At 34.3% G+C, this 27,548-nt stretch overlaps 1 protein-coding gene and 1 long non-coding RNA gene across 3 annotated transcripts in view; both read right to left on the bottom strand.

Annotated features, from left to right (window-relative positions):
* Positions 1–27,348, bottom strand: part of LOC127838476 (TNF receptor-associated factor 2-like) — a 45,479-nt gene extending 18,131 nt beyond the window's left edge. The window contains exons 1-4 of one of the 2 annotated variants that reach the window (XM_052366264.1): positions 27,265–27,348; positions 25,717–25,883; positions 16,548–16,635; positions 14,388–14,486 (exon numbers count right to left, since the gene is read on the bottom strand). In XM_052366264.1, the coding sequence (XP_052222224.1) occupies positions 14,388–14,486; positions 16,548–16,635; positions 25,717–25,880 (351 nt within the window). In that variant the 5' untranslated portion in view covers positions 25,881–25,883; positions 27,265–27,348. Of the gene's footprint in view, positions 1–14,387; positions 14,487–16,547; positions 16,636–25,716; positions 25,884–26,796; positions 26,936–27,264 lie in introns of those variants that run through there. The other variant, XM_052366263.1, reaches the window with a different exon arrangement.
* On the bottom strand, positions 9,960–12,526 carry LOC127838487 (uncharacterized). The gene is made up of 3 exons (XR_008029825.1): positions 12,304–12,526; positions 11,807–11,987; positions 9,960–11,449 (listed from the first exon to the last, which is right to left on the bottom strand). It is a non-coding gene; the product is annotated as an uncharacterized LOC127838487 (long non-coding RNA).
* Positions 27,349–27,548: the final 200 nt, after the last annotated feature.

The following is a 27,548-nucleotide window of genomic DNA, read 5'->3' as shown; positions in this document are numbered from 1 at the left end:
AGTTACTCGCAGGCTGTTCTGATTTTATGCTGTTAATTGCACATACCGTATTTTACCATGCATAGCGCGCAGTTTTTTACCTTCAAATTTCAAAATAAAAATTCAGTGCGCGTAATACATTGACACAACGCTTTCCTGGTTGCTGAATTGCAAAAAATCCATTTCGTGATCGTAAATCTTCACAATTGCCGCCATTTTTTTATTGCAGAAAACTACACCCTATAATGTTATAGACTGAAGGGGCCGTTGTCGAAACAACAAATAGCGGGAAACGGTAGGAATGAACGGGGTAGTAACAGTTTTGACAAAAATTAAAAGATGAAAAAAATGTCTTTGTTGGTGTTTTCACACTTCTTCATTGATTGTTCATTTAAAAAAATCGAAGTATATCGATCCCCGCGTCGTCGTGGTATTGTTTGTTAAAGTTTTTGTTGTCATAAAAACTCGTCTTATTTGAAATGACGCTAATTATTTCCATCATATTTCTCAACTTCGCTTTTGCTTTATTTTGATAATTTAATCCAAAGTTTAATGTTAGCAATTCCGAAAATTGACACTCTATGTGAATTGACAGTTTGCCGTCATCAAAGGAAAGCCGCTTCCTGTCTGAAGCAATAAAGCGACAAGTTTCTCGCCGACAAAATTGGCTTCCTTTGTCTAGCAATAAACATGCCGAACCAATCCTGTGTTTGTTCCTCAATGGCAATCGTCCAATTAAATAATAGCACATGCAAAGCTCCGCCTTCAAACCTTTTGCAGAGAACGGAGGTGGAGTTTAACTGTTTATTGAGCAAGTGTTTTACGTAAGTTGAATTCCGATTTGCCGAAATTACTCAGCCCTAAGCATTGAAACGACGAATACATTTATCAATGATTTTCTGATCTCTGCATTAATATGCTACCGTGCGAGTATACTACGTAGGTTACAAACCAACAATAGAGATATAGACTCGTTTTATTTTCTTTCAATAGAGACAAACAAATGATATTTGTCTAATTGCTTTACGCTGATAACGCCAACTGTATGGAATTGAGCGTTCGGGTGTATTGTTTGTCTCACCATAAATTAATTAACTAGACGCAGTGAAGGCGCGAAATACCGGGTCAAAATGGATTTAATGGGAGCATCTCTTAATGGGGAAATATTTTAAGTCGATGAAAAATAAAATGGGATCCACGGACGATTTGCGTAAAATTGGACATTGCGATGTTGCGGGTCTGCAGAAGACTATGTCATACGATTTTGTGAGCGGCAGGTAATAAAAATGTTACACTGTTCAAATAAGAGGAATAGGTAATAGTGGTCGAATTTAACACGCAGGGGTCTTGAAAAAACACGCACAGTGCGCAGCAATAAGGACATGTACGGTGTTCTTGAGAGAATAATCTTAAAAATTGTTGAAAATATAGTGCCCTGCAACCCATGCTCCTGATCGTATAAACGCTCCCTACTTTAAAACAAAATATTAAGCGCCCGAAAAACTTAGATTAAATGATTGCGCAATATAAGAACGGCGGCCATTTTCGGCCCAATTTTCAGGTTTTTGGTCTTGAATTCTTTTTTTTCTCCATTTTGGCTTTAAAAAATCGCATGCGCGTTATACATGGGAGCGCGCTATACATGGTAAAATACGGTAGCCATTTTAACTTTGGCTCTGAGTGGGAAAGGGTTAAGTTTTAACAAATCAACGTGTTTGAATAATAATTATGTGTTGTGGTTATTTTACTGATATATAAATATATATATAAATTTCAAAATTGTTGATAATTTTTAAACTTAAAACAGTTATTGGAGAATAACATTAATGATGTTTAAAATTGTCAATATTGAACTTGTTTTTTCGTAACTACATGCATTTAGCAAAGACAATATTCACAAATGCAAACTCTGGGGAAAAGATCAATTTAAATAGCCACAAAAACGGCATTAATCAACATCTAGCAAGTTGTTATATATTATATTGTGCTGAATATATAAAATGCAATAGTACTAAAATAAGTTTAAGGCATAAAATGAATTTAATTGAATTGAATTATTACATACATGAATTTAAAGTGATTTACTTTTAAATCCTGAGTTATTTTGAGTCTCTGTATGATCAATTAATTTCTTTGACATGTCATATAAATTTGTTCTCAACAAAGGGTCCCAGATATAACTGTGGACTCCTGCATTGGTAAAAATAAAGGAATTAACGCCACTATGACATTTTGTGAGTTGGGCATGAAACTATTTTATCTTCTTGACTTTAATCTCTAGATCACTCAGATATTGTATGTAAACACTCAACCATCTCATTTTGCCCACTTTTTGTTTGCCACTTCAACAAGACTACCACTGAATTTAACCCTTTGCATGCTGGGAAATTTGTCGTCTGCAAAAATGTTTCTGCTAAATTTATAAAATTAGCATTTTCTTTGATTTTTTTTCCAAAGAATACTATCAGAATAGCAAACAGTTTGGATCCTGATGAGACGCCACGTTCTGTGGCGTCTCATCTGGATCCAAACTGTTTGCAAAAGCCTTCAAAATCCGGTTCCAGCGCTCAAAGGGTTAACAGCTTACAACAATGTAATCATGAAGTACTGCGCGCAAGGATACACCTATTCCCCGCCCTGATTATGAACTGGGCCAAAGGGATGATTAACATGATCAAAGAATGGATTCCTTGAGCATTTTAACTCACAATTTAATCGAAATCAACATTTAGATTATAGCTAATTTGAAGTCAAGTCTGGCAATGCACATATTAATTATTAATTTAATTAATTAAAACCTGGCCAGACATAGGACATAAATTACAGTTTGAAGCCACTGACATATGAAATAAAGTTTTTACTTGTTCGCTTGAGAAATCAAGGGTTGAGTTCAAACTGTTTTATCTGTTTAACATTGTTAAGTGAGATTTGACTGTTTCACACTTAACCTGCATTTTTATGCAAAATGTAATCAGTCTAAGAGATATCATTAATTATCTTGATGGCACTTATGATATAGCAAGTTTATTGACAGCATATAGTCCTAGCTTGCTATTTTATTTAACCCTTTACCACTAAGATAGGTATTTTGAAGCATTAATTTTGTAGTCCCATAGAAAGTTAGAGTTAATTAAATACCTTTCTTACTAAATTCAAGTTTTAAAGGCTTCATTTCCTACCCTTAGATACTGATGAGCAGCAAACAGCATAAAAGTTAAAACCTGAACAGACTGAGAGTTACTCGCAGGCTGTTCTGGTTTTATGCTGAGTGCAAAAGCCATTTTCACTTTGCTTCTTATGGGGGAAAGGGTTCAATTATTTCAATTTTGATAGAGGTATTGGAGTGAAAGTTTGTGTATCCTCCGATTAACGTGTATCGAGCCGTTTAGGAAAGAATTAAAAGAATTTCTGAATTAATGCAAACAATGCAGTATAAAAGATTTATTTATCAAAATGCCCATCAACTTATTATAATTATGATCATTCATGCCCATCTAACCATGATATACCATATATTGTGAAATGGTACGCACAGTTTATCAAGGCTAATCATGGTCACTAAACAACCATGAATTAACACGCGAGAACATGGTAGAACATGGTTAAAGTGATCAAGGTTACCCATGTTTTTTCATGGTATTTCCTTTTTTATCGACTATAATAAGTAGGTGATAAAAATCCTTTGGTGCCTGATTAACAAAACATGGTCGAACAGGGTAACCTGGCCATGAACTGTCATGGTCAAATAAGTAATTGGACTAGTTCATGGTAAAATGACCATCATTTTAGCCTTTGAAGCACATTTAATGCAAAGTGTATGTAATGTTTTACTGCAAAGAAAAACAATCCTGGTAACTCTATCTTATTATTTTAATTTTCAAATGTATTCTTGGTTGATAAAAGCTTTTTTTTAGGAAAAAATCACCAAATTAATGCAAACACCTCTTAAACAATTAATTGTGGGCTATAGCTTGCTAGATAACATATCCTTGCCATTTAAACAGAAATAACATTTCTATCCAAAAGAGGTTTGGTATTATTGATTTCTCATCATGAATACTTCTAAACAAAAATTTTAAAGAAATGGAACTTTTTTCATGAACAACAAGGCATACTTGGCTTTTTCAAGAGGTAGGAACAGCTTAGCCTACTAAAATGAAAGCTTACCACAACAGGCCATTATACAATGTACATCTGTTATCCCTTTACCACTTAGATACTATTTTGAAGCATTTGTAGTCCCTAAGAAAGTTAAGACCTTTCTTACTAGATTATTGTTGTATGGGCTTCGTCTCCAAACCTTAGATACTGATGAGCTGCAAACAGCATAAAACCTGAACAGACTGTGAGTTACTCGCACGCTGTTCTGGTTTTATGCTGGTTGCACATAGCCATTTTCACTTTGCTTCTGAGTTGGAAAGGATTCATGAAACGGTATTATGATGGTATCTCCCATTTTGTTGTGTACTTCGAAGTATTTGTTGTGTAGTTCGAAGTAAGACGCAATTCTTATTACTTATTGCCTGAGTATAATGCAATTAACAACAAAGGCATCAACAATTTAAGTCCACTTTAATATCCTTTTCAATGTCTTTATCAAATGTTTGTTTGCCAAATGTATAGCAAATACATGAAGTGTATAATTCAATAAAAAAGATGCACACAAATCCTAGAATTTTTCATTTAAATGTATTATGTTGACTTAAAAAGACATTCTTGCAATACAAACAAGCAAATTCGTTGAATTGATATCGCACGCCAATATGCTTCTGGACACAAAAGTGTTATATTTGACACTCAAAAAAGCATTTTATCAAGATACAAAGGGCCATAACTCCGTTATTAACAGATGGTGTACAATGCCATTTGGCGTGCATCATCCTCCTATCCATATATATACTCATACCAAGATTCAATGAAATCCACCAAAGCACTTCCAATATATGGCTTCGGACACAAAAGAGCCGGACGGACGGACAGAAAGACGGACAACGCAAAAACAATATCCCTCCGCCTATGGCGGCGGATAACAATTAGAACAGGTAACTCCCATATGTGAGGCCTCATAACTGTAATAAACCACTCTGGACTTAACTGCTCTCTGAATCTGGGCTAACTAACACAAATTTTGCTTGCTTTTTTTATCATAAAGCGGATGCAATTCTGCATGAATCTGTTAGTAAATACATTCAGTGAGTTCATGCCTGCCAAGTCAATAAAGTGTTTTTTTCACCAGTTTGGGAATGGGGCCAGGTCACTTTGGATTGGGAAAAATTGCTTTGTTCAGACCAAAATTTGGGAATGAGTGTTGTTGTTTTGTTGCTTACAAATACTTTAAAATTGAGAATGAAAGTGTATTCAATATTATATTAATGTTCATTTTATAAAGCTGGATATAAAGGTAATTATTAACTCAATATTGAGATTTATTATAAAATAATAATTTGTTGGAAACTTTCAATTTGGAATTTTAAGGTCCCTTTTGGGAAAATTAGATGCCTTTTTTCCATTGGAAATAGATCCCTTTAATGGTCCCAAATTTGAACAAAACACACACTCCTTAATGGAGCTAAACACATGCTGCACAAATTATGCGCAAATCAACAGAATTAAGTGCTTCATGTGATAAAGACAAAAATTGTTTTTAGATCCACCATCAGATACAAAGGTACAAAGATAACAACTTATACTGCCAGATACAAAGACAACTCTGCGGGTTTTATCAAAGGTTTTTTTCAAATTCAGAATTGACTTTGCATTCTTACTAAAAGTGTGTGAGTCACTCCCTAAGTGTTGTTAAAAGCTGTAATAGTCTAATAAACATCAATTATTAGGACTTTATCATTTAACAAATTGCCTCGCTCTGGGAAAACAGGGTTTATGCCTGTGCATAAATTGCTGTCCCAGATTAGACTGCGCAGCCTGCACACTTTCCACTTTTATGGAATTTTTTGTTTAAAGGAAGTCTCTTCTTAGTGAAATTCCAGTTAAAGCAGAATTATATATTTACCAACAAGTTAACAAAATTTCAATTGATGATTTATAAAATGAACACGGAACAGCTGATATTTTCATTCAACAACTAACACCAGTAAGTACTCAGTGCAGTCTGGCCTGCTGATAAAATGCTCCCGAAAAGAAAGTTACACCTTCTGGGCATTATTTGCTTTGCCTGGGATGTGGCTTCATGTGATTGGGGATTGATAGTGGTGAACAAACATTGGGACTATGGAAACATGGCAAAAGACTGTAGTTATTTAACTTGCCACACTGTCTTTACTAAAAGGAGAAATTGATAGTGCATGGCAATTCTGCACGTGCAAAATAATTACTCGGGGTTTTACTGTTAACCCATTCACCATTAGAAGCAAAATGACAATGGCTTTTGCAACAAGCATAAACCCAGAACAGCCTGGGAGTAACTCACAGTCTGTTCAGGTTTTGTGCTGTTTGCTGCTCATCAGTATTTTAAGGTTGGAAATAAAGCCTTCTAACTTGATGCTAGTTAATAAGATTTTACATTTAATAAGATTTTCTAAGGGAATACAAATGCATCAAAGTGTGTTTATAAGGGTTAAAGGGTTAAAAAGAAATACATTCCACTCATGTTCTTAAGTTACAACTTATTACTTCTTGAATGCTTTGAACATGTATGAGTACATGCTTACTGTCTGGACAGAGGGTTATAAAGCTGGGAGTTGGACTTTTGCTACTACATGTAGGTTTCAGTTTCCCTTTGATCAAACTGGTTGATCTCTTCATTGCAGGTAAAGCAAGTCAATGTAAAGTTCAAGTTTTATAACACTTAACTGTTCTTTGTTAAGGTTTTTCAATAATAAATTATGTTTGTCATGACATTTTTTACATGAACTGATTAACTGTAGGAAATAACTTTTTCATACTTTTTAATATTGCAATATCGGCTATTTATTCAGAATGACCATCATGCGATCCCCACAACAAAGGTTTAAAAACATTGTGACCCAATGAAGACTGTACCTTTGCATTAAAAATGGACAGAATATTTAAAGTAAAATACTGAATTGAGAAAAAAATAATCTATTATTTTTTATCAAAGAACAAGATTAATTGAGACCTGAAAAGTTCTTCAAAATATCACTTTTCAACTTTGATTTTACAACGTTAAAGATAACTGTGTTATAAAGTAACAAATACACTCATTAATGCAGAGCTCCTGGAGATAAGCATCGTTTTATCGTTATTAAGATTTGTTTTTAAAGAAAAACGAAAAGAAAATCAAAATCCATCGTATCAAAACGAATTGAGACAGACGGATCCGAATTATGACCGGCCGTTTGATCGTATAGAATTTCCGAGTTTTGTGCTGCAAAAATTAAATGATAACGAGATTTCCGATACTGGATTGGTAAATTAGTTGATTGTAACCAATAATATTCGCATTTCCGTTTCCACTCTTCTGTTTACAAAATTAAACATGGCGGCTGCAAAGCGTGGACAAGTTCAAAAGAAACTTAATTCTGCGACAGCGCCAAGTATACATAGTTTCATTTCGTGGCGAGAACAAAGTCCAAAGTCTATTGTTGGCAGTCTATTATCTTATATAGTGTCAAAAGCGGTTGATGAGGTGGAATTGACGATCTTCAAACCCAAACATTGCGGTACCACTCAATAACAGATCTCGGCATGGAAAAATGACTTTCCCTGGTTAAATATTGAAGGCTCGGATGCAGATATTCATTTGAAATGTTCTTCTTGTATTAAACACAATGTGGCGTCTGTCTGGGCGAGAGAGGGTTTTTTAATCCAGAAAGGGACCGGTATGCACACAGTAGCTCATGCAAAGGTTAATGGAGTTAAAAGTTTAGTTTGTTATTATATAAATGTCATTGTAAGAAAAAACAAGGGACAAAATTGTCACAAAACCAGGTTTTCATTGTGAAAAAAAAATCTGATAAAGGGAGAAAACTCAAACTGAACTTTTGAAATGACCAAAAAAAATTAACCCCCTTTGTAAGTATTTTTTTTTTTTTTAAATCTATTTTTAGTCGTGGCGACCTTGACATTGGAGATATTGACGTGATTCTTTCGTGGGACACACCGTCCCATGATGGTGAACAAATGTGCCAAATGATTTTAAAATCTCACAATGAATGACATAGTTATGGCCAGGACAAGGTCATTTATGGCCATTTTTGACCTTTGAACTCAAAGTGTGACCTTGACCTTGGAGATATCGACGTAATTATTTCGCGCGACACACCGTCCAATGATGGTGAACAAATGTGCCAAATGATTTTAAAATCTGACAATGAACGACATAGTTATGGCTCGGACAAGCTTATTCCGCCAGCCCGCCAGCCAGCCAGCCCGCCAGCCAGCCAGCCAGCCCGCCCGCATTCGCCAATCTAATAACCAGTTTTTTCCTTCGGAAAACCTGGTTAAAAACTATTTGAAAATGATGAATTTCGGAAAAAACTAATTGCGAAAAAAATCTTGTAGTGAAAACTAATTGACCCAAAACCTTATCTGGAGCTCTGCATTAATGCACCAAGTTTACTCTGTTACAACATGGTTTTCAACATGCTTCAGTGTTGTTGTTTTTCTTAAAATGAACAAGGGCTGTTTGTAAAACATGCATGCCCCCCATATGGGCTGTCCGTTGTAGTGGCAGCCATTGTGTGAATACGATTTTTGTCACTGTGACCTTGACCTTTGACCTAGTGACCTGAAAATCAATAGGGGTCATCTGCGGGTCACGATCAATGTACCTATGAAGTGTCATGATCCTAGGCAAAAGCGTTCTTGAGTTATCATCCGAAAATCATTTTACTATTTCGGGTCACTGTGACCTTGACCTTTGACCTTGTGACCTCAAAATCAATAGGGGTCAACTGCAAGTCATGATCAATGTAGCTATGAAGTTTCATGATCCTAGGCATATGCGTTCTTGAGTTATCATCCGAAAACCATTTTACTATTTCGGGTCACCGTGACCTTGACCTTTGACCTAGTGACCTCAAAATCTATAGGGGTCATCTGCGAGTCATGATCAATCTACCCATGAAGTTTCATGATCCTAGGCGTATGCGTTCTTGAGTTATCATCCGGAAACCATTTTACTATTTCGGGCACCGTGACCTTGACCTTTGACCTAGTGACCTCAAAATCAATAGGGGTCATCTGCAAGTCATGATCAATCTACCCATGAAGTTTCATGATCCTAGGCGTTTGCGTTCTTGGGTTATCATTCAAAAAACATTTTACTATTTCTGGTCACTGTGACCTTGACCTTTGACCTAGTGACCTCAAAATCAATAGGGGTCATCAGCGAGTCATGATCAATGTACCTATGAAGTTTCATGATCCTAGGCCCAACCCTTCTCGAAAAAGTGCACTAAATGCGCATTTAATGCGCATTAAATGCGCTTTTAATGCGCATTAAAGCGCATGTTATTGGCACCGTATTTTTTGCTGAAAAAAATATGGTGCCAATAACATGCGCTTTAAAGCGCATTTAACTAAACAAGTGCATTTTTCTGTTCAAATAATACACTTTTTGAGTGTATAAATGCACTTTTGTGTGTATTTTAAAGTGTACTTTAGTGTTTTTAAGTGAATTAATACGCTTAAGTGTATTTAAGTGTATTAATTCGCTTACCGTTTTTTTTTGTTCCCCAAAAAGTACACTTGAAGCGTATTTTAAGCGTTTTAATTTACTTAGGAAAACATGAAAAAATACACTTAAATACGCTCTTGTGTATTTTTGAAAAAAATACGCTCTAGTGTATTTTTTGAAAAATTTGGGGAAAAAAATACGCTCAAGTGTATTTTTTTTAAATATGCTCTAGTGTATTTTTTGAAGAAAAAAAAACGCTCAAGTGTATTTTTAGTGTATAAAGTGCACTTAAGTGTATATTTGAAAATGTCTATTAAAAAAAACATTCATTTGGATATGAAAAGTGGCCAGTTTAAATATGATCTGAGAGAACAACAGCAAATAAACTTTGAAATAAACACATTTATTCACATAAATCATTTTAAAATAAACAAGTAGTTAAGGCCATTCTATGGGTGCTTAAAAGCTTTTCCGCTTTCCTCTGCAACTGCTTCCCCCTGTCCCTATACTTTTTGGTTTACATTGTTCCATACAAAGAATGCATTGAAAAAAAACATGTCAATATACAATTTTTTCAAACAATATCACAATAAATAACAATGGCAAATAAAATATGTTGAAAGACAAAGACATACATGTAGGCTTACCAAATTGTCAAATAGCAAAATAGTTTTTTTTAAATCTTTCTCAATCCTCACATGGTTTTTAATATTGTTAAAGATTTTTTCTTGCCAAACTTGTAATGTGGCGCACAAATTATGTAAGTTTTTCGAGTTTATATGAAAAAACCTAAAATGACATCAAAGATAATTCGTTCTTATTATTAAATATATAAGCACTATGGACATGAAAGCACATTTGAGATCTACATAACTTTCCAAACTTGGAAATATATACAACCATTTACAACTATTTACTCACAAGTTATCTCAGTTTTAACTATAAAGGGGACATATCAACAGCTAGAACAGTATTTTATAGTCTGAAATAGATTTATTTATTAAAAATAACGTTATAAATAATTTCTAAACACAAACACTTTCAGAGGGTAAGAGAGACATTCGGAGGCCGTGGGAAAATCTTAGGAGTGACACAAATTCAAATAAACTTGTAATGTGGCGCAAAAATTATGTAAGTTTCTTGAGTTTATATATCTAAAAAAAATACATTAAAGATAATTCATTCTAATTATTAAATTTATAAGCATATGGACAATGAAACGCACACTCGCTAGGTTTTGGCACACAATAACCTGCTCAGTAAGTTTTTGTGGGTTTTTTGCAAGGTGGTTTCCTGTGGGTTTAAACACTTTTTTGTATTAAAGTATGTTAAAGTCTTTTACAATTTTGTGCTGATATGTTTCAGTAAAAAAGTAATAGCCCCATGCAGTTTTAAGGGAAAAAAAACACAATGTGCAGGAAAATCATCTTTATAACACAAACAAATATGAACATAAGAATTGTACACTTCATTATAAAATGAGGCATTTGTGGAAGATTGTATGGAAAAAACGATTAACCGCAGTGTTCCGCAGTGGGTCAATATATTTAGATCGCAGCTGCTGCAGAGAACTAGGTCACAGCTGTTGGGGGTACCTGAACCGCAGTGGCCGGAGGAACCTGGACTTCAGCATTTGGAGAGACCTTGACCGAATATGGTGGTGGAACCAGTAGTCCAGTACAGCAGCCATTTGAGAACACGACCGCAACCGCCAGGGGGACCTGGATTGCAGCCAGTGCCTAGACCTGATCTTGGCAGCTGGAGGGACCTGGAAAGCAGCAGGCGAGACCGGAAAAGCAGGGGCTGGAGTGACATCTACCACTGATGTTGCTTGTGTCCTTCTCTTCTTAAGGATCTTGAATGCGTATTGATCTGCAAAAGATAAACATGATATCACACACTATAAAAAGGGCGAGGCATTCTTCATACTTGTTAAATTGTAAGGTTTTTGTTTCACTTAACTATGAAATATTGCTGTAATGGTAATCTTGTTGCGATTATAATTAGAAATTTAAATCAATGCAAGTTTGTTTGCTTGTTGTTTTTGTTTGTTTATTTTTGCAATTTTTTAATCCTGTGATCACATGTGACTAAACTCTTATCATCAAAGAAATAGCGTTTTGTAGACAATACAGTTTGAAAATGAACTAAGATGCGTGGTCTCATTTGGCTGTCTGGACTGGCTGGAAGTGTGATGCATTTTAAATGCAATAACCTGTATAGTTTTACCTCTCAACAAATCCAGCTTTTCTTAGTCAAGCACAGCCCACTCTCCTGCTTCACTCTAGTTGGCCAACTCTTGAAGGGTAAAAACCTGGTGTTAAAGTCCATACATCAGTCAGTATCCCCCTGTTTCTTCCTTTTTTAGCAGGTGATAATGCACATTCTTTCCTTGGGGCAAGAGTTTTACCTTTAAAATCAAAATATAAAAGTTCTCATTGAAATATGAGGGAAAGAAGTCCATTCAATAATGACCAGACTTAGCTATAAATAAAGTTTAAGATGACAATAACCATAAAACACAGCCATAATAATTCACTGTACACAACATTAACACTTTTTAATTTGTATATTTATCTATTTTTGTTTCAATTGGTGTTAGTTTTCCTTAAAATTACAATGCATTTACTTATCCTTATACCAGAGACAATACATAAACATGATAATGATCATAATTAATTCAATGAACTTAATTAAAAAAGGGATGCAGAAATAAAAATACAAACCTGTTACAACTGTTCTTCAGTATCCAGCCACTTTGGACCTCCTTTGATTTACTACATTGTAGTAAATACACTTTGTTTTCATCACACAATACTTCATGCTGACAGTATTTCAAGACATTTGACACTACAAGTACAATTTAAAATCTTAATTTGCTAAATCATGTCTAAAAATGTAGCTCATTATCAGTTGCTGACACCTGCTTGTTTAAACAAATTTACTTCCTGTGCCCTTAACCAATCAAAAGTGGCTTCTTTTCAAAACAAAAACTATCAACCAATCAAAAGTATGCAGATGATATGCACCCCTTTGTTAGGCATTGCTGCATCACTGGTAAGAGATTAGTGTTTATGATGCATATTTGATTTAATTGGGGGAGAGCTGATCTTTTATCTGTTGTGTCAGCTTGAGATATATCTACTGATAAAGGCAAATTTCAGCACCAAAATATTAATGGAATAATACACATCACTGATAACAATTCTTCTCTTTGTGACCTTAAATTGAATATCATTACTGAGAAATGACAATCTGTTTATTGTTTATGAAATCACAAATTACAATACATGCACATAACCCTTAGCATATTATATTTATTTGTGAATATTTCAATTTGACATACTGAAAGGTGTTAGAAAATTATAATTCTATTATAAATATTATTTTAATTGCCTTTAAAAAATGTGTTTAGTAGACAATGTGGTAGATATTAATTTTATTTGGGTTAAATATCAGTATAAGAAATTTGAGAAAATATAATTTAAATATTAAAAATATTGAAAGTGTCAAAAATATTATGTGGGCTTGCCAGAAGCCCACATAATATTTTTGACACGTTCAATATTTTTAATATGTGACCCACAGCCTGATTTAGTTGAACTTGTGCTTTTTAAAGCTGTTAAGCATTGTTGTTAAAAAATTTATTATGAATAGTATTATTTTCTTGATGTTTTCAAATAATCAATAAACATTTGATAATGTCATACATAACACTTGTATTTGTGTTGTTTTTGTAAATACTACAAAATTTTTACTACTAATATATAATGTATGAAAAGTATAAAATATGTTAAGACCCAGAAAAGATACACTTATTAATACACTTAAATACGCTTAAATTGAAAAGACACACTGTCTTGGAAAAGATATAGTTAAAAATACACTTCCATTGAAAAGACGCACTCAATCATATAAAAGTACAGAAAAAATACACTTGGCAATTCAAAAGATTATGAAAAAACGCGCTCTAATTTCGAAAAATACACTTTAATGCACTTAAGTGTACTTTTAAAACGAAAGACGCAGAAAAAATACACTTTTTTGGAGAAAGCGCAGAATAAATGCACTTCTTAAAGTGTATTTTGTTAAAAAGCGTATTTTATTTCGAGAAGGGAAGCGTTCTTGAGTTATCGTCTGACAACCACCTGGTGGACGGACCGACAGACCGACATGAGCAAAGCAATATACCCCCTTCTTCTTCTAAGGGGGGCATAAAAATTAAACATGAGGGCCTGAAAGGCCCAAAGTTACTCACCTGAGATACAAAGGAACTGACCTGTTCTGTGCAGCCGAAGTTATCAATAGAACAAAAAAGTTCTAACCAAGTTTCAACAAGATTGAACTATAAATGTAACTTTTAGAGTGTTAACAAGGTTTAACTATAGTCCTATAAGGAAAAAAGCCCCACCCTCTTGCGGCTATATTTTTAACCGACCTGAACCATTTTCAAACTTGTCCAAGATATCATTTGAACAAATCTTCTAAATTAGTTTCATGAAGATAAGACAATAAATGTTATCCCTAGATTGTTTACAAGATTTTACTACAGCCATATTAGGAAACAAGCCCCGCCCCCTGGCGGCCATGTTTTTCAACCAACCAGACCCCATTTTGACCTGGTCCAAGATATCATTGGGAAGATTTCAACTTCGGACCAAGTTTCATGAAGATCGGAAAATAAATGTGGCCTACAGAGTGTTTACAAGGCAAATATTGACGCCGCACGACTGACAAAAGGAGATCACAATTGCTCACCATAAGCACATTGTGTTCAGGTGAGCTTAAAACAATTATAAATATGACTTACCTCATATTCCTTGAACTTTCCATTCCATTTACAGTCTTTGTTGATACAATGTACTTTCATGCGGTTGATCTCGCGCTTTATAGCATTGTCAGGAAAAATCTGTAAGACAACAAAATGCTGTTGTCACGCAAGTAACGTGAAACAAACTGGGAACTTTGTGCCAGGAAGTATCAGTGTAGAACTCAGAATGAGTTAATATTTAAAGTATGTGAATTGTATATACTTTTACTTTCAAAGGGGCAATAAAGGGATGGAATAAAAAGTGTTTACTCTGTAAGACACAGCTTTGATATGGTCTGAGACAGTATTGGAACAATTCTAACTCATTAATATAATAAATATTAAGAAACAAGTAACCCCTAATGAAGGGCCAATTTTGATTCCATGGGAATGATTTGCACAAACTTTGTAGAGGGCCAACATACAATGTTACAAACCAAATATCAAGCCCCTTACAATTGGGGTTCAGAGAATGAGAATGAGTGCCCAGATATTGAAATTTAGTTATTTAACATAGTGCTTGTTGTTGCTTCCATATTCCACAACACTGGTTTGAAACTACCAATGTAACTCACATATTAAACAACACATGCTCGCTAAAATCTGGATCATAGAAAAGATGTGATGTTATTGGTCTATACAGCATAAGAACAATGGCAGCAAGCGTTGATGTATACAGTTAACTATGATGAGTTAGTACGACAACATTCAAGTTTTACGTCTGCTGAATAATGAATAATAAATATTGTATTTGAAATTTGACTTCTGTCTTGAAGTCAAAATATATAGTGCAGTGCTCCAGCTGGGATTTGAAAAGGGCAGGGAGGGGCTTTTTTGTCAAAAAGACACTTTCGAGCGCGTTGGCGTTTCTGGAATGCTTCCTGTCACATGTTTATTTATATGTTATTAGGGGTTCAGGGGGGAGGTTCGGAAGGGCAGGGGGAGGTTTCGGAAGGACAGGGGGGCCCTAGGAAGGGCAGGGGGGAGGTTCGGAAGGGCAGGGCGGGGCGCCCTTCAATCTAGGCCTAGCTTGAGCACTGTATTGGAGCTGTTGTAAGGAGCATAAAAAAAGCATAGGCGACTTTTTTTTCGCAGTAAAAGTTTTTCTCAGCTGCTCATCATATTTCACAGGTGTTCAGGTTAGTTTGATGCAGATTCTCATTCAGAAAGTTGTGTCAATTGGTAGGTTGCTAACATGTGTGTAATTGTTTCCTTGTGATTTCAAAACTGTGTTTAAGCACAAAATACATGTGTCTTACTGAATTTTAGGATTCCAACATTTGCTACTCTAACTTCAATATTTGTTATGTTTATCAATATTATTAAAATCCTTTAACCCTCCCACCTATAAGAAGCAAAGTGAAAATGACTATGTGCAAACAGCATAAAACCAGAACAACCTACGAGTAACTCACAGTCTGTTCAGGTTTTATGCTGTTTGTTACTCACCAGTATCTAAGATTTGGAAATGAAGCCTTTAAAACTTGAATCTAGTAAGAAAGGCCTTTAATTAAATTTAACTTTCTAAAGGACTACAAATGCGTAAAAATACGTATCTAAGTGTTAAAGGGTTAAGTATTAACCTGAAAAAGTGCACAATATAGAGCCATTTGTTCATGTGTATTTATCTTCTTCTCACTATGCAAAAAGACACACTTGCCAGTTCAAGTCATGAAAAGATAATTTTAAGTGTATACAAATATATTTAGTTTAACAACAATTAACCTTAAATTTGTCATTCAAGTCATAAAATGCCGTGCTCTGTGAAAAGGGAGTTTAATGCATGTGCGTAAAGTGTCGTCCCAGATTAGCCTGTGCAGTCTGCCCAGGCTAATCAGGGACGACACTTTCCACAAAAACTTGATTTTTGAGAAGAGACTTTCTTCAAACGAAGAATATCATAAAAGCGGAAAGTGTCGTCCCTGATTAGCCTGTGCGGACTGCAGAGTCTTGTCTGAAACAACACTTTACGCACATGCATTAAACCCCCTTTTCACAGAGCATGGCTCAAATTTTTTAGTTTAAGGTAAATTAACCTGAAATTTGTCATTTTATGTCAGTTTGATAACGCAAATATATGATTGCAAATAAATTAAAATGCTAATTTTTGATTGAACATGGGAATTTCATGACAAAAAAATATTGATGTTATATCATTACCTCTGCTTTACTGATAACACTCCTCTGAGTGCTGTCATCTTCATCCATACAATTTGGTCTAGGACACTCTTTTTGTTCTGCCCCATCTCTGAAACATTTACGATTACAATCAGTGATTTAAATTCAGGTACTAATAGATATCCTTCTTTTTATGCAAGAAAGTTATTTGTTGGTTTATTTTTTTTTTTATGCAAGAAAATGTGATTGATGATCTAGATTTTTTTTCCTAGTACATCCCAACAATTGCACCCAGGGCAATACTTGCAGATTTACGAGGCTTGATATCAGTTTGACAGGTGTAATTGTCCATGAGCGTATTTTAAAAGAATTGGGTCGTGCTCTGTGAAAAAGGGGTTAAATGCAGTGAGTTAAGTGTTGTCCCAGATAAGCCTGTGCAGTCGGCACAGGCTAATCAGAGACGACATTTTCCACTTTTATGATATTTTTCATTTAAAGAAAGTATTTTCTTAGCAAAAATCCAGTTTAGGTGGAAAATGTCCTCCCTGATTAGCCTCTGCGAACTGCACAGGCTAATCTGGGACTACACTTTACGCACATGCATTAAACCCCCTTTTCACAGAGTGCGGCTCAATTTTATTGTGTGTTCCGCCGAGTTAGCTCATACCCGCGGCGCTTATTACTTAAGACTAGTCGGTAAATGCAGACAATTTCCGTTCTTATCAGGACACCGCCGCGCGACATCGCGGTAGCAGTGTGCTACTGTGCATGCCAAAAATAAAAACTTTGTAATTAAAAATTGTTTAAATACTGTGGCTTATAAAAATAAAGACAATTGTTTAACAAATTAATATATGTTTTTATTCACAGGTACCTCTACAATATGAATGAATATACGACACCTAAAGCGTTTTGACAAATTAATATTTAATTCATAACACATATAACACAAGAATAAACGTTCCGTTAAATTTCCAAATGAGAATAATAGTTTGTAATCCGAAACACGCTTCCGATTTTTAATGTTAACACGACGCATACAAATGCTTCAAATATACAGTCATCATATATTTCCCGACAAAAGCGCGCGAAAATTATGCTGCAATGTACAAGTTCAAGGTTTATGCCTGGAAAGTGTGCGTGTATTGATTTTTTTATACAAACTTTGTAGCGAAGAGAACACTGAATTCTGTTGATTTCGGTTAAAAGGTTCTTTGGTATTTTTTAACACAATTATATCGCGAATAATTTGATATTTCCTCCAAATTAATTTAAATTCAAACACGCTGTATCTTTATGGTTAAGGTATTTTAGTAGAGTAATTATTGAAACACTTATTGTACTGTATACTGATTAAAGAGAACATCTGGACGGAACTGGATTAAGTGTTTGGCGTTATGAAAACACGCAAAGCTTGTCTACTGACCTATTGTGTAGACTGCTGTCTCTGGTGTTTTGACAAAAGGGAGTAACATGTGTGAATGTCATTCTGCCGATTTGGTCCATAATTGACCAATCAAACTCACGAAATAATCAATTAGATTTCGTTTATTGCGGCCACATGGTCCGACAAACAAAGACTGTCAGAGTAATGGATAAAGCGTTTTATGAAAACACAACTTAGCGGGCGAGCAATCTCGTATTTGGAGACTGGTCAAAATGATAATTACCAGTAATACATTGTTTTGAGTGTCATTATTTTATATACATATGTACTTGTAATGAATGTTATTTTATTTGAAAATCAGGAAGTCAAACAAAGTTAAATTGATCGTTATCTCGTTAAACACGGAGTTTCCTCCGCATTGCCCAACGCCGAGGGCCGCCGCGTCGGCTTATCAATTTGCCGATCCTTAACCTCGGCGGCACCAATCATGCAAACTCCGCGAATCGCGGGACATTCTTAATCTCCCTCCATGGGTGTGTCCGCCAAGTAGTGAGGGAAACTGGGGAAAACGTGTGCACTTTACTGTAAATCACACCTTCATTTGTACATGTAGATGTAGTACACTTTTAGTAATGTATAACTTATATTTTCTGAAAAGTAAAAAAATATCTCTGATGGAGTCAGTCATTGTTTAATGTTTTAAGACAACATCATTTAAGACAACATCATTTAAGATAACATTATATGAAAAACTGTAGTGTACATAAGTATTACAGACAAAATGGAAAACAAAGTTTTACATTCGATCTAACAAAAGGCTTTGACTTCTTTATCAACTTTTTTACAGAACAGCCTGGCAACATTTTGTTTATAATAAAAACAATGCCATATCTTAATAAAACATTTTTCTTGATCTAGCTCTGAAAAAAGAAAAAACTCAAGCAAAGTTGTTGTGTTGATATTCTGCACCAAATAAATTTTGTTTATTGATGGGTGCAGATGGATGAACAGGGTATTGCCTGTAAAATAACAAAGTGTAAGGTTATAATTGTTTTTATGCACTGCACTTCTGCTCATTGATATATAATTATAAACCCCAAAGTTTCATGTTGAAATCTTTCATACTTTCTGAGATATAGCCCAGAAAGGTTTGTGACAGACGGACAATATCAAACAAATAAATGTCCGACTTTGGTAAAAAAGACCTTCCAGGGGCCTTGGCCCCACTAAACACCTGGCCTAGGAATCGCCCTGCACTCACCAATGGACATGCCATCCATACCAAATATGCATAATTCAGCGATTTTTTTCCTGCTTTATGAAGTACCGGAAAATGGCACTTTCCCAACTAAACTACAAATTTCCAAATTGCGGTCAAACAAATTACCAATTGAAGGTTTCAACAACAAATGCAACATTTAGTTAATTTCCTTATGCAGCTATATGGCTTGGGTGCAAAAAAATCAAATACACCAATTTACCAATATGAAGACTTCATGACCCATTTTTTCCCAATTGCATGTTTTTTCGCTCCCATTTTTCCCAATTAAAGGGGCCTTTTCACAGATTTTGGCATATTTTGAAGTTTGTCATTAAATGCTTTATATTGATAAATGTAAACATTGGATCTTAAAAGCTCCAGTAAAAAATCAAGAATAAAATTAAAAAAAGGAAAAAAAAGTAGCCGGCACCAGGGCTCGAACCAGTGACCCACGGAGTCCTGGAGTTAGTCTGAAGTAAAAACGCATTAGCCCTCTCGGCTATTCCGCCGGGTATACACAGTTAAAGTATTTTATACCTTATATAAGCAATCTTCGTAGTTTCGTAAATTTCAACGACAACAACAGAACTCTCAAAATCATTCAATCGTTTCGCGTTGCAACGATTTATAATTTTTAGGTTTTCAAATCGTCAAAAGATACATATAATGACTATATTGGACTTAATATATGGTAAATGTTCAGTAATACTGTTTCCTCACAAATATCATAACTATTACGAAAATTTGCGAATCTGAAACAACTTTTTTTCAATTTTGTAAATTTACCAAACCGTGAAAAGATCCCTTTAAACTGGTACTGGTACTTTTCCCAATTGGTGAAAAAAGGCTAGCATAATTATATATATATAATAACTGTTGTATCCAATTACCACATCAATCAGAACAAAAAATATAACTTTTCAGGGCTTTTCGTCAGGAAATTGGGAAGAGGCCCTTAAGCCTTTCAAATTGGGAATTTCATGCGCGATAACTGCTCATTTTGGGAAGACTGTGTTTAAAAAAGTTTTTGAAACAGGGTCTTTTTCATTGTGCAGAAGTATTAAAAGACACATTGTGGTGCATTCTGAATCATATTAAAGCTGATTGCTTTCAATTTGGGAGATGCCCAATATGTAATATAAAAAAAAAATATTTTTTTTACAATAAGGGAAATTCCTCTATCAATTTTGGGAAAAAATGACCTTATTTTCAATTGGGAAGGGGCCAAATTGCGGCCCCAGTTTTATAAGGGTGAAAAGCCCTGCTTTTTGAAATGTGGTGTTCTTGTTTTTCGGGCGTGTTTGTGGGGGGGGATGTATGGTGGGGGGAAGGGGGGGGGGGGCAAATGTGGATCAAATTTTGCAAGTTTGTTGATAAAATTCTAGAAATATGACCTAATTGCATACCTATTAAAATCATTAAAATTAAATTTATCATTTAATTTTTTTGCACTGTATAAACAACAACAACACCAACCTATTCCACATTGCACTGACTGTTGAAACATGCAGTTCCAAATACCACAAGAAACCCCCTACAAGTATCAAGGTGGTGAAAAACTCAACTTTAATGGTGCTTAAACAATCAAATAAAGCTCTCATGCAAATAAATACATCACTCATGCAATGGCCCCAGCTAAAAAATGGTACCCAGCTTAATTATGCAATGTCTTCAGAGATTATAATAAACCATCAGCCCAGACTGCTGATGTCACCTAAGGTCCCAGTCAGACTACCGGTAGTTCACGTAGTTCACGTAACCAATGTAAACCATGACTTCTAGGCTCCCCAATTTATACACCTACTACAGACGGTTTCATAACCCGTTAAAGCTGTGTTGTGCAATTATAACCAGTGTTGGATTAGATATGACAGTGTTTAAAAGTAACTGTGAACAATAAGCCTAAAGGATTTGTTTGCAAACAGGTTCGGATATTTTATTTATCATTATATGTTACCCTAACAGTTTACTGCAGAACACTTGAGAAAGTTTCAATAAGGAAATGATTTGTTTTAAGATAACTGTTGTTTTTTTGTATGGACAGCAGCATTCAAAGAAACATTTTAAGGCCGTTAAACGACAAAACTTATAAACAAACAATAAAAATGTTGCAACTTGAGCTGGTTTACTTGAATGTCTATTTATCTTATTACCAGATGAAAATCGATAAATAAAACAACGATCTTATAAACTTAAGCTTTATACTATAGCTAGTCTTAGATCAGATTTGGGGTTTTCCAAAAATTGGAGAATATGGTTTTGTCCACTACGGAGAGATAAAATCGTCAAAAAATGCGATATTTTATCATTATTAATGGAAAAAGGGAGGAAATAATAGGATAAATAGAAATCGGCAAGCCTCGCGCTAACATGGTTCTAAGCCTCGCATGATACACTTGATATTTATCCAAAACTCACATAATGTTCTCTATATATAGATTATGAAAAAGCAATATTCAGTGTTCTCTATAAAAATTTGAGTAGTGAGTAATATTTTCAAGGTAGCCAGGGACTTAGAACAAAACAGGTGTTTTTATGCTCCCCCAAAATTTTTTGGGGGGAGCATATAGTCGCTGCTTCGACTGTCCGTGCGTGTGTCCGTCAATGCACAATTTTTGTCCAGGCTATTTCTCAGCAATTAATGACCGGAATTCAATTAAACTTTATGGGAAGCTTCACTACCAAGAGGAGATGTGCATATTATCAGCCGGTTCTGGTCGGATGAATTTTCACAGAGTTATGGCCCTTTGAAATTTTCTATAAACTGTACATATAGTGCAATTCTTGTCCCCCCAACTACTGACTGGAATTCAATGAAGCTTTATGGGAAGCTTAACTACCTTGAAGAGATGCACATGTTATTTGTGTATAATAATATTTTTTTAAACCTGTGTACTATAAACTTTTAATCACTTGAATTGCTTTATCAACTTATCAGTTTATTTTATTTCTTATTATTATTTATCAATTAATTATTCATAGTAAAGAGCTTAAATATGCACTAGACTGAACGAATACCTAACTGAAATTTTACTAGCATTTATTTCACCAGCTCTTAACTGCATTGTTATAAGCAGTGTAAATGACATGGGAGACAACTCATTTACAGGTAGTCTGAAGTAGCACATGAAAGGAAGAGTTACTGCTCTTAAATTTTCACAAAAAACTTACTCTGAATAATAATTTGTTAGCTACAACCATTATCAAAAAAATAAATTCTTACGGAATAAAAATTACTGGTAAGCTGTTAACAGATATATGGATAAATAGAAATATTTGTATGAAAGGAAAATCAATATCAATCAGATCTCATGTTTTGATGAAAATGCAACTTTTAACTGTTCATATAAAAGTTTCAGGTCAGTGTTTTTTTTCAAATAATATATTTTTATCTTAATAGGTTTTGAAATTATGTAGCTTGTTTACAGTTCATGAAGCAGAAGGGCCATTTCAGAGCAATTTGCAAACAAATGATGACTTATGATGACTTATAACTAAGAGACAAAGCAATACAAAAGACGTAATTTTATATTGAACTTCACCAAAATACACTATTTTCCCTGAATAGATTGCTTGCTTCTAAAAGTAGATATACGTTAAAAATCAAGTGTTGAAAATTTGTGGTTGGTTCAGTGCTGCTTTTTCCACATTATGTGAATGATTATCCAGGAATATAAATTGCAAATGACATGCGCATTATAAATACCAAAACTGGGATTCCACTGATATTTTTACATTTGGGAATCCATTGATGGTTTCATAAACTGGTCATGACAGGGAATGGGTCCTAAGGAAATCATTTGTATGCACAATACAATTACAAAGGGGGGAATTCCATAATCTTTTTTATTTATTTAAAATGATATTTAGTAACATCAAATAGATATCCCTTTTCAGAATAAACACATGGATTGATTTTAAAGCATTTAATACTTGTTTTAATAAATTCTGATAATTATTTTTAGTTTTGAGAGAGGATTTCTGTTAATATTGGGAGGAAAAATGTATATGTTTTGCTTTAAGAGAATGGGCCAGAATTGGGGCCCCCAAAAATGGAGGTAAATCTGACCCCTGAATTAGTTCCAAGTATTTGAAATACCACAAAAGTTTAAGTCATCGAAATTTCAAAATCTGAATTAATGAATCTGAATACTTCAATGTTTAACAGCAATGTTAGAATACAGGATGGGTTTGCATGCCGTGGAAAATAAGAACCACCTTATTGACAGATTCTTTAGTAATTAATTCCAAATCATGAGTATACATATGAACAAAATTATTTTTTCCGTGTGTTTTTTCTTCTTAAGTTGTATTTCACTCGCTCAAGTACAGGTAGTCAACATTGGTTTTTTGGTTGTTTTTTTTTTACTGCGCAAAAATTGGAAAACTGTCTATTTGTGAATCAAGGATTAATTTGCCCGAAGAACAACATTACTGAGATACAAAACAATTTGAATATTCAATTATAACTTGCTTAAGAAGGAAGTGAATTGATGAACTACAAATTCACATTGCGAGGTACCATGAAAAGAAATGAATACCAAAAAGATGTACTGATAACCGCAGACAGAAAACTGACACCACACAAATACAAACATTACGCTCAAATTTTTGTGGTCTACCGAAACTTAATATTCTACATAAAACATATTTCCAGATTTATTTATTTAAAAAGATAATAAGAAACAAACATTATTTCATAAATTGGTTTAGAGCATGAAAGTTTAATGTTTTAAAGAACGGTGTTTTGATAATTTGCTATAGGACCATTTAAACAGCTTATAATGGCATTTGAATGTTTAACTTTGTTTTGTGTGTCCTGGGTTGTATAAGCAATATGAGCGTTTGCCAAAAACTATACAAACAGATGTTAACAAGAATTTCTCATCTGATAAACATACTGGAGTTTCAATGATCACTTATTATACATGCTAATCTCTAGTTTATCAATTTTAATCTGCTATCCATTCAAATTTTGTGAGATAATGTGTCTGAGGAAGTTAACTATTTTGGAAAACCAAAATCAGAACAGACATGTCATTAGTTGAAAAATGAGATTGGTAAAACCAACCAATGGTAATGATGTTTGTTATGTGTAAGGTGTTTCAGTTTTATTCTATTTTGTTCTATACATGAATCAAACAACTAGCAATGTCAGAAAACCAATTTCAGAAACTCAGACTGTAAAGCTTTCATGTTGGATCTAGAAAATTGGCTTAAATATTGTCAAGATTACCATCTTGACAAAATTTAATCAAGATTGAATGGTACATGTAAATGTTTCTGGCCTGATAACAAGGTTCCTTAAAGATTTTACCTGGTGAGCTACTTGTATCTTTTGCCTCCACTTTACCCTAAATTCAACCTTGGCCAAGGTGTTGACAATTTAAACATTAACACCAATGTTGCAATGTTTTTTAGGATTCCACCCCTCTACCATAAATTCAACATGGCATAAAAACTTAGCATTTTGACTTAGTTTCATCAAGATTGAATCATAAATGGTGGTTTCTAGAGTGTTAACACATTTTTTTTTCTAGGTTATGACTTAGTGACCTAGTTTTTTACCCCTTTTGACCCTAACATGAAACATGGATTGAAAACTGTCATGATAAACATTTTAATCAAGATTGAATACCTAATAATTATGGTTTCTTAACTTAAGTGCTCAGGTATTTTGACTCAAGTGACCTTCTATTGTCGCCTCTCTTAAATGGTAAGAAGAAACAAGTTTATGACCCACATCGCAAACACATGACACAGGCTGTACGACACAGACTGATCAATACACTGTGAGCACTCGTGAATGTGAGCTTAAATGCTTATTCTCAATTATGGATCCATGTCACTGTATTAATAATTGGTCATGTGTTGGAACACTCTATATTTATTCAAGTTTTTACGGGCAGACTCATCAGGACACATGACAACAGATATACAACTCATAACAACCCTGTGAGCACTTTATCTCAAATGATATTTCTAAATTATAAACCGGTTTCACTGAAAAATGTTATCACACCCTATCTTAATTCAAGTGTGTACACAAATACCCTACCCATAGTAATCCAAGTCTGAAAACCAAAACCTCAGTCACAAAACCAAAACCGCAGTCACAAACCCAACAATTGTTTGCATTCAGTCCAAGTTTTTACCGCGTACTCAAATTTAAGTATCTTTTATCTCAGTTACCAACGGTCGGTAATGGATGGAATCATTTGAAGAAAAGAGCGCTGTGTGTACCGGTATGTTCAACTGTAAATTACTGTTCTACATTTTACCTGTCTTCATAACCGCAACAGTTAAATTGAACTGTTCAAAAAATGTATAATTATAATCATAAGACATACAATATTCTTGTGACTCTGGTCTCATATTTCAAATTTATGGCATAATTTGTTCAAACATTATTAGGATTGACAACAGATGAATGCCCATTATGGTCACGTTTGTTGATACAGCTTAGGGTTTAACTGTTTTCCGTAAGTTGTACATTGACACAGTCACACTTACTGTCAAACATATCATATAACACATTGACGATATAACTGACTTCCACTTACTGAAACAAAACCTCTACACATCCTCTACAAAACCTGTCCCCACAGGTCGCTTGCACTGGTTCTCGTAAAATATTGCCACATCTGTTGCAAATGAATTTTTTATCAACAGAGTTTCCAGTGGCAATTTCTTTTGGATATCCAGATAATCCAGTCCATGATGCCATTTTCTGAAACAGATGGTTCAAAACTGGTCAAATAGAATTAAAGTCTAAAAGAGTTATTTATGTCTTAGTTTTGTTAATAGTTAATGTTTGTTTGTTCATATGGTTATGTATCTTTGAATCACTTTGCTTTTTCAGTGTGTGTGTTTTATGGACCCCATTGAAAATAAGCTTTCAGCTTTATGGGTTATCCATAGGTCCTCAGCATTCACGCTCATATGAACTTACTTCAGTTACAAAACTTCTGTATTGTTAAAAATATGCATACAGTAATGTTCAGCGTTGTATTTGATGCTCTTATATTGTGATTTATTTAATCAGCTTATTCTTAATTATTTCAATTGTGCACGTAAATGGGACGGTCTATGAAAAGGGTGCTTAATGCAAAATATGTTTTGATTATAACTTTTTTCTTTTTTCTTTTTTTTCATTTGTTTTTTCAAACTTTTAAACAACACTATAAACTGTTTATGTTTTATTAAAAAACAAAAAAAATATTATTTTTTTGTATTATATGATACATATGTATTTTTTAGTTATTTTTTTAAAAACGGATAACGTTTGAACGGCTTTAGATATTTTAAAAATTCCAACGAATTCGTGATCAGCGTCGTCATAGGCATATAGATTTAAACATCTGTTTGTTTAATTTTAAAGTATTTTTTTTTACTTTCAAACAAGGTTTAATATGGTTCAAATGTTACGAACATAACATTCCGCATATATCGCTTCAATATCATGTTCTTAATTCTATCAAACAGTTTTGCATTATAAAAAACGTAAACACTATAGTAAAGAAACTTAATTACTCGCGTTATGCCAAAAATGATTATTAGTTGCTAAATGTAAGGACAATACAACAGGCTGAACAGCAGCTTCTTTTCTTTCAGTTTCTAATCAGAATAAATAAATTCATTACCTGAAGTACGTTAGCAGAATCGGATGGTTTTCTAATGATCACTAACACAAACAATCTGTATGGCAAATATAAGTTCCTGTACAGTTCTTACTGCTGTTAGTTGTTACATACAACTAAAAATACGTATTGAAACTGCGGTGTATAAGTTATAACTAAAGGCTCACAATAAACTCGATAGCCTAGTCTTATTTTAAATCAGCATATCTTTTTTTACCCCTGCATATGAGGTAGAGTTTCTACAATACATAATCAAAATGGTAGGATCCCAGACACTTATTCACTAAACCGTGCGTCATAAACCGCACATTGCATTACGTCCCCTTGCATTAAGCGTCAGCTTTTCCCAGAGCGAGACTCGTTATATCGTACCAGTACAACGCCGGTTCTTCCCAAGTCTAAGTTATCATTACATCGGAAACAATGATGGCATGTCACAATGATCAACTAGGACTCATAACGTAAACATACTTTAAATTATCGCCTCATGTAACCGTTTGTTGTACAATTTTTAAATGACCCAAGCTGCTACTCTTGATCAGCAAACGATTTATACATGGTTACCAGACAACTCGCCCCAAAGCCAACTCGCCCCAGGACAAGTCGCCCCGAAAATCTGGACAAGTCGCCCCAAATATATTGGACAACTCGCCCCAATCGAAAGACAACTCGCCCCAAATAAAAGACAACTCGCCCCAAATTAAATGACAGCGTGCAACGAAATATTTTGTCATATATATAATACTCTTTGTGAA

Source organism: Dreissena polymorpha, chromosome 7 (assembly GCF_020536995.1).
Source record: "Dreissena polymorpha isolate Duluth1 chromosome 7, UMN_Dpol_1.0, whole genome shotgun sequence".
NCBI classification, from domain to species: Eukaryota; Metazoa; Mollusca; class Bivalvia; order Myida; family Dreissenidae; genus Dreissena; species Dreissena polymorpha.
Note: the sequence above shows the minus strand (reverse complement) of the source record. Positions and strands in the feature narration are given on the sequence as shown.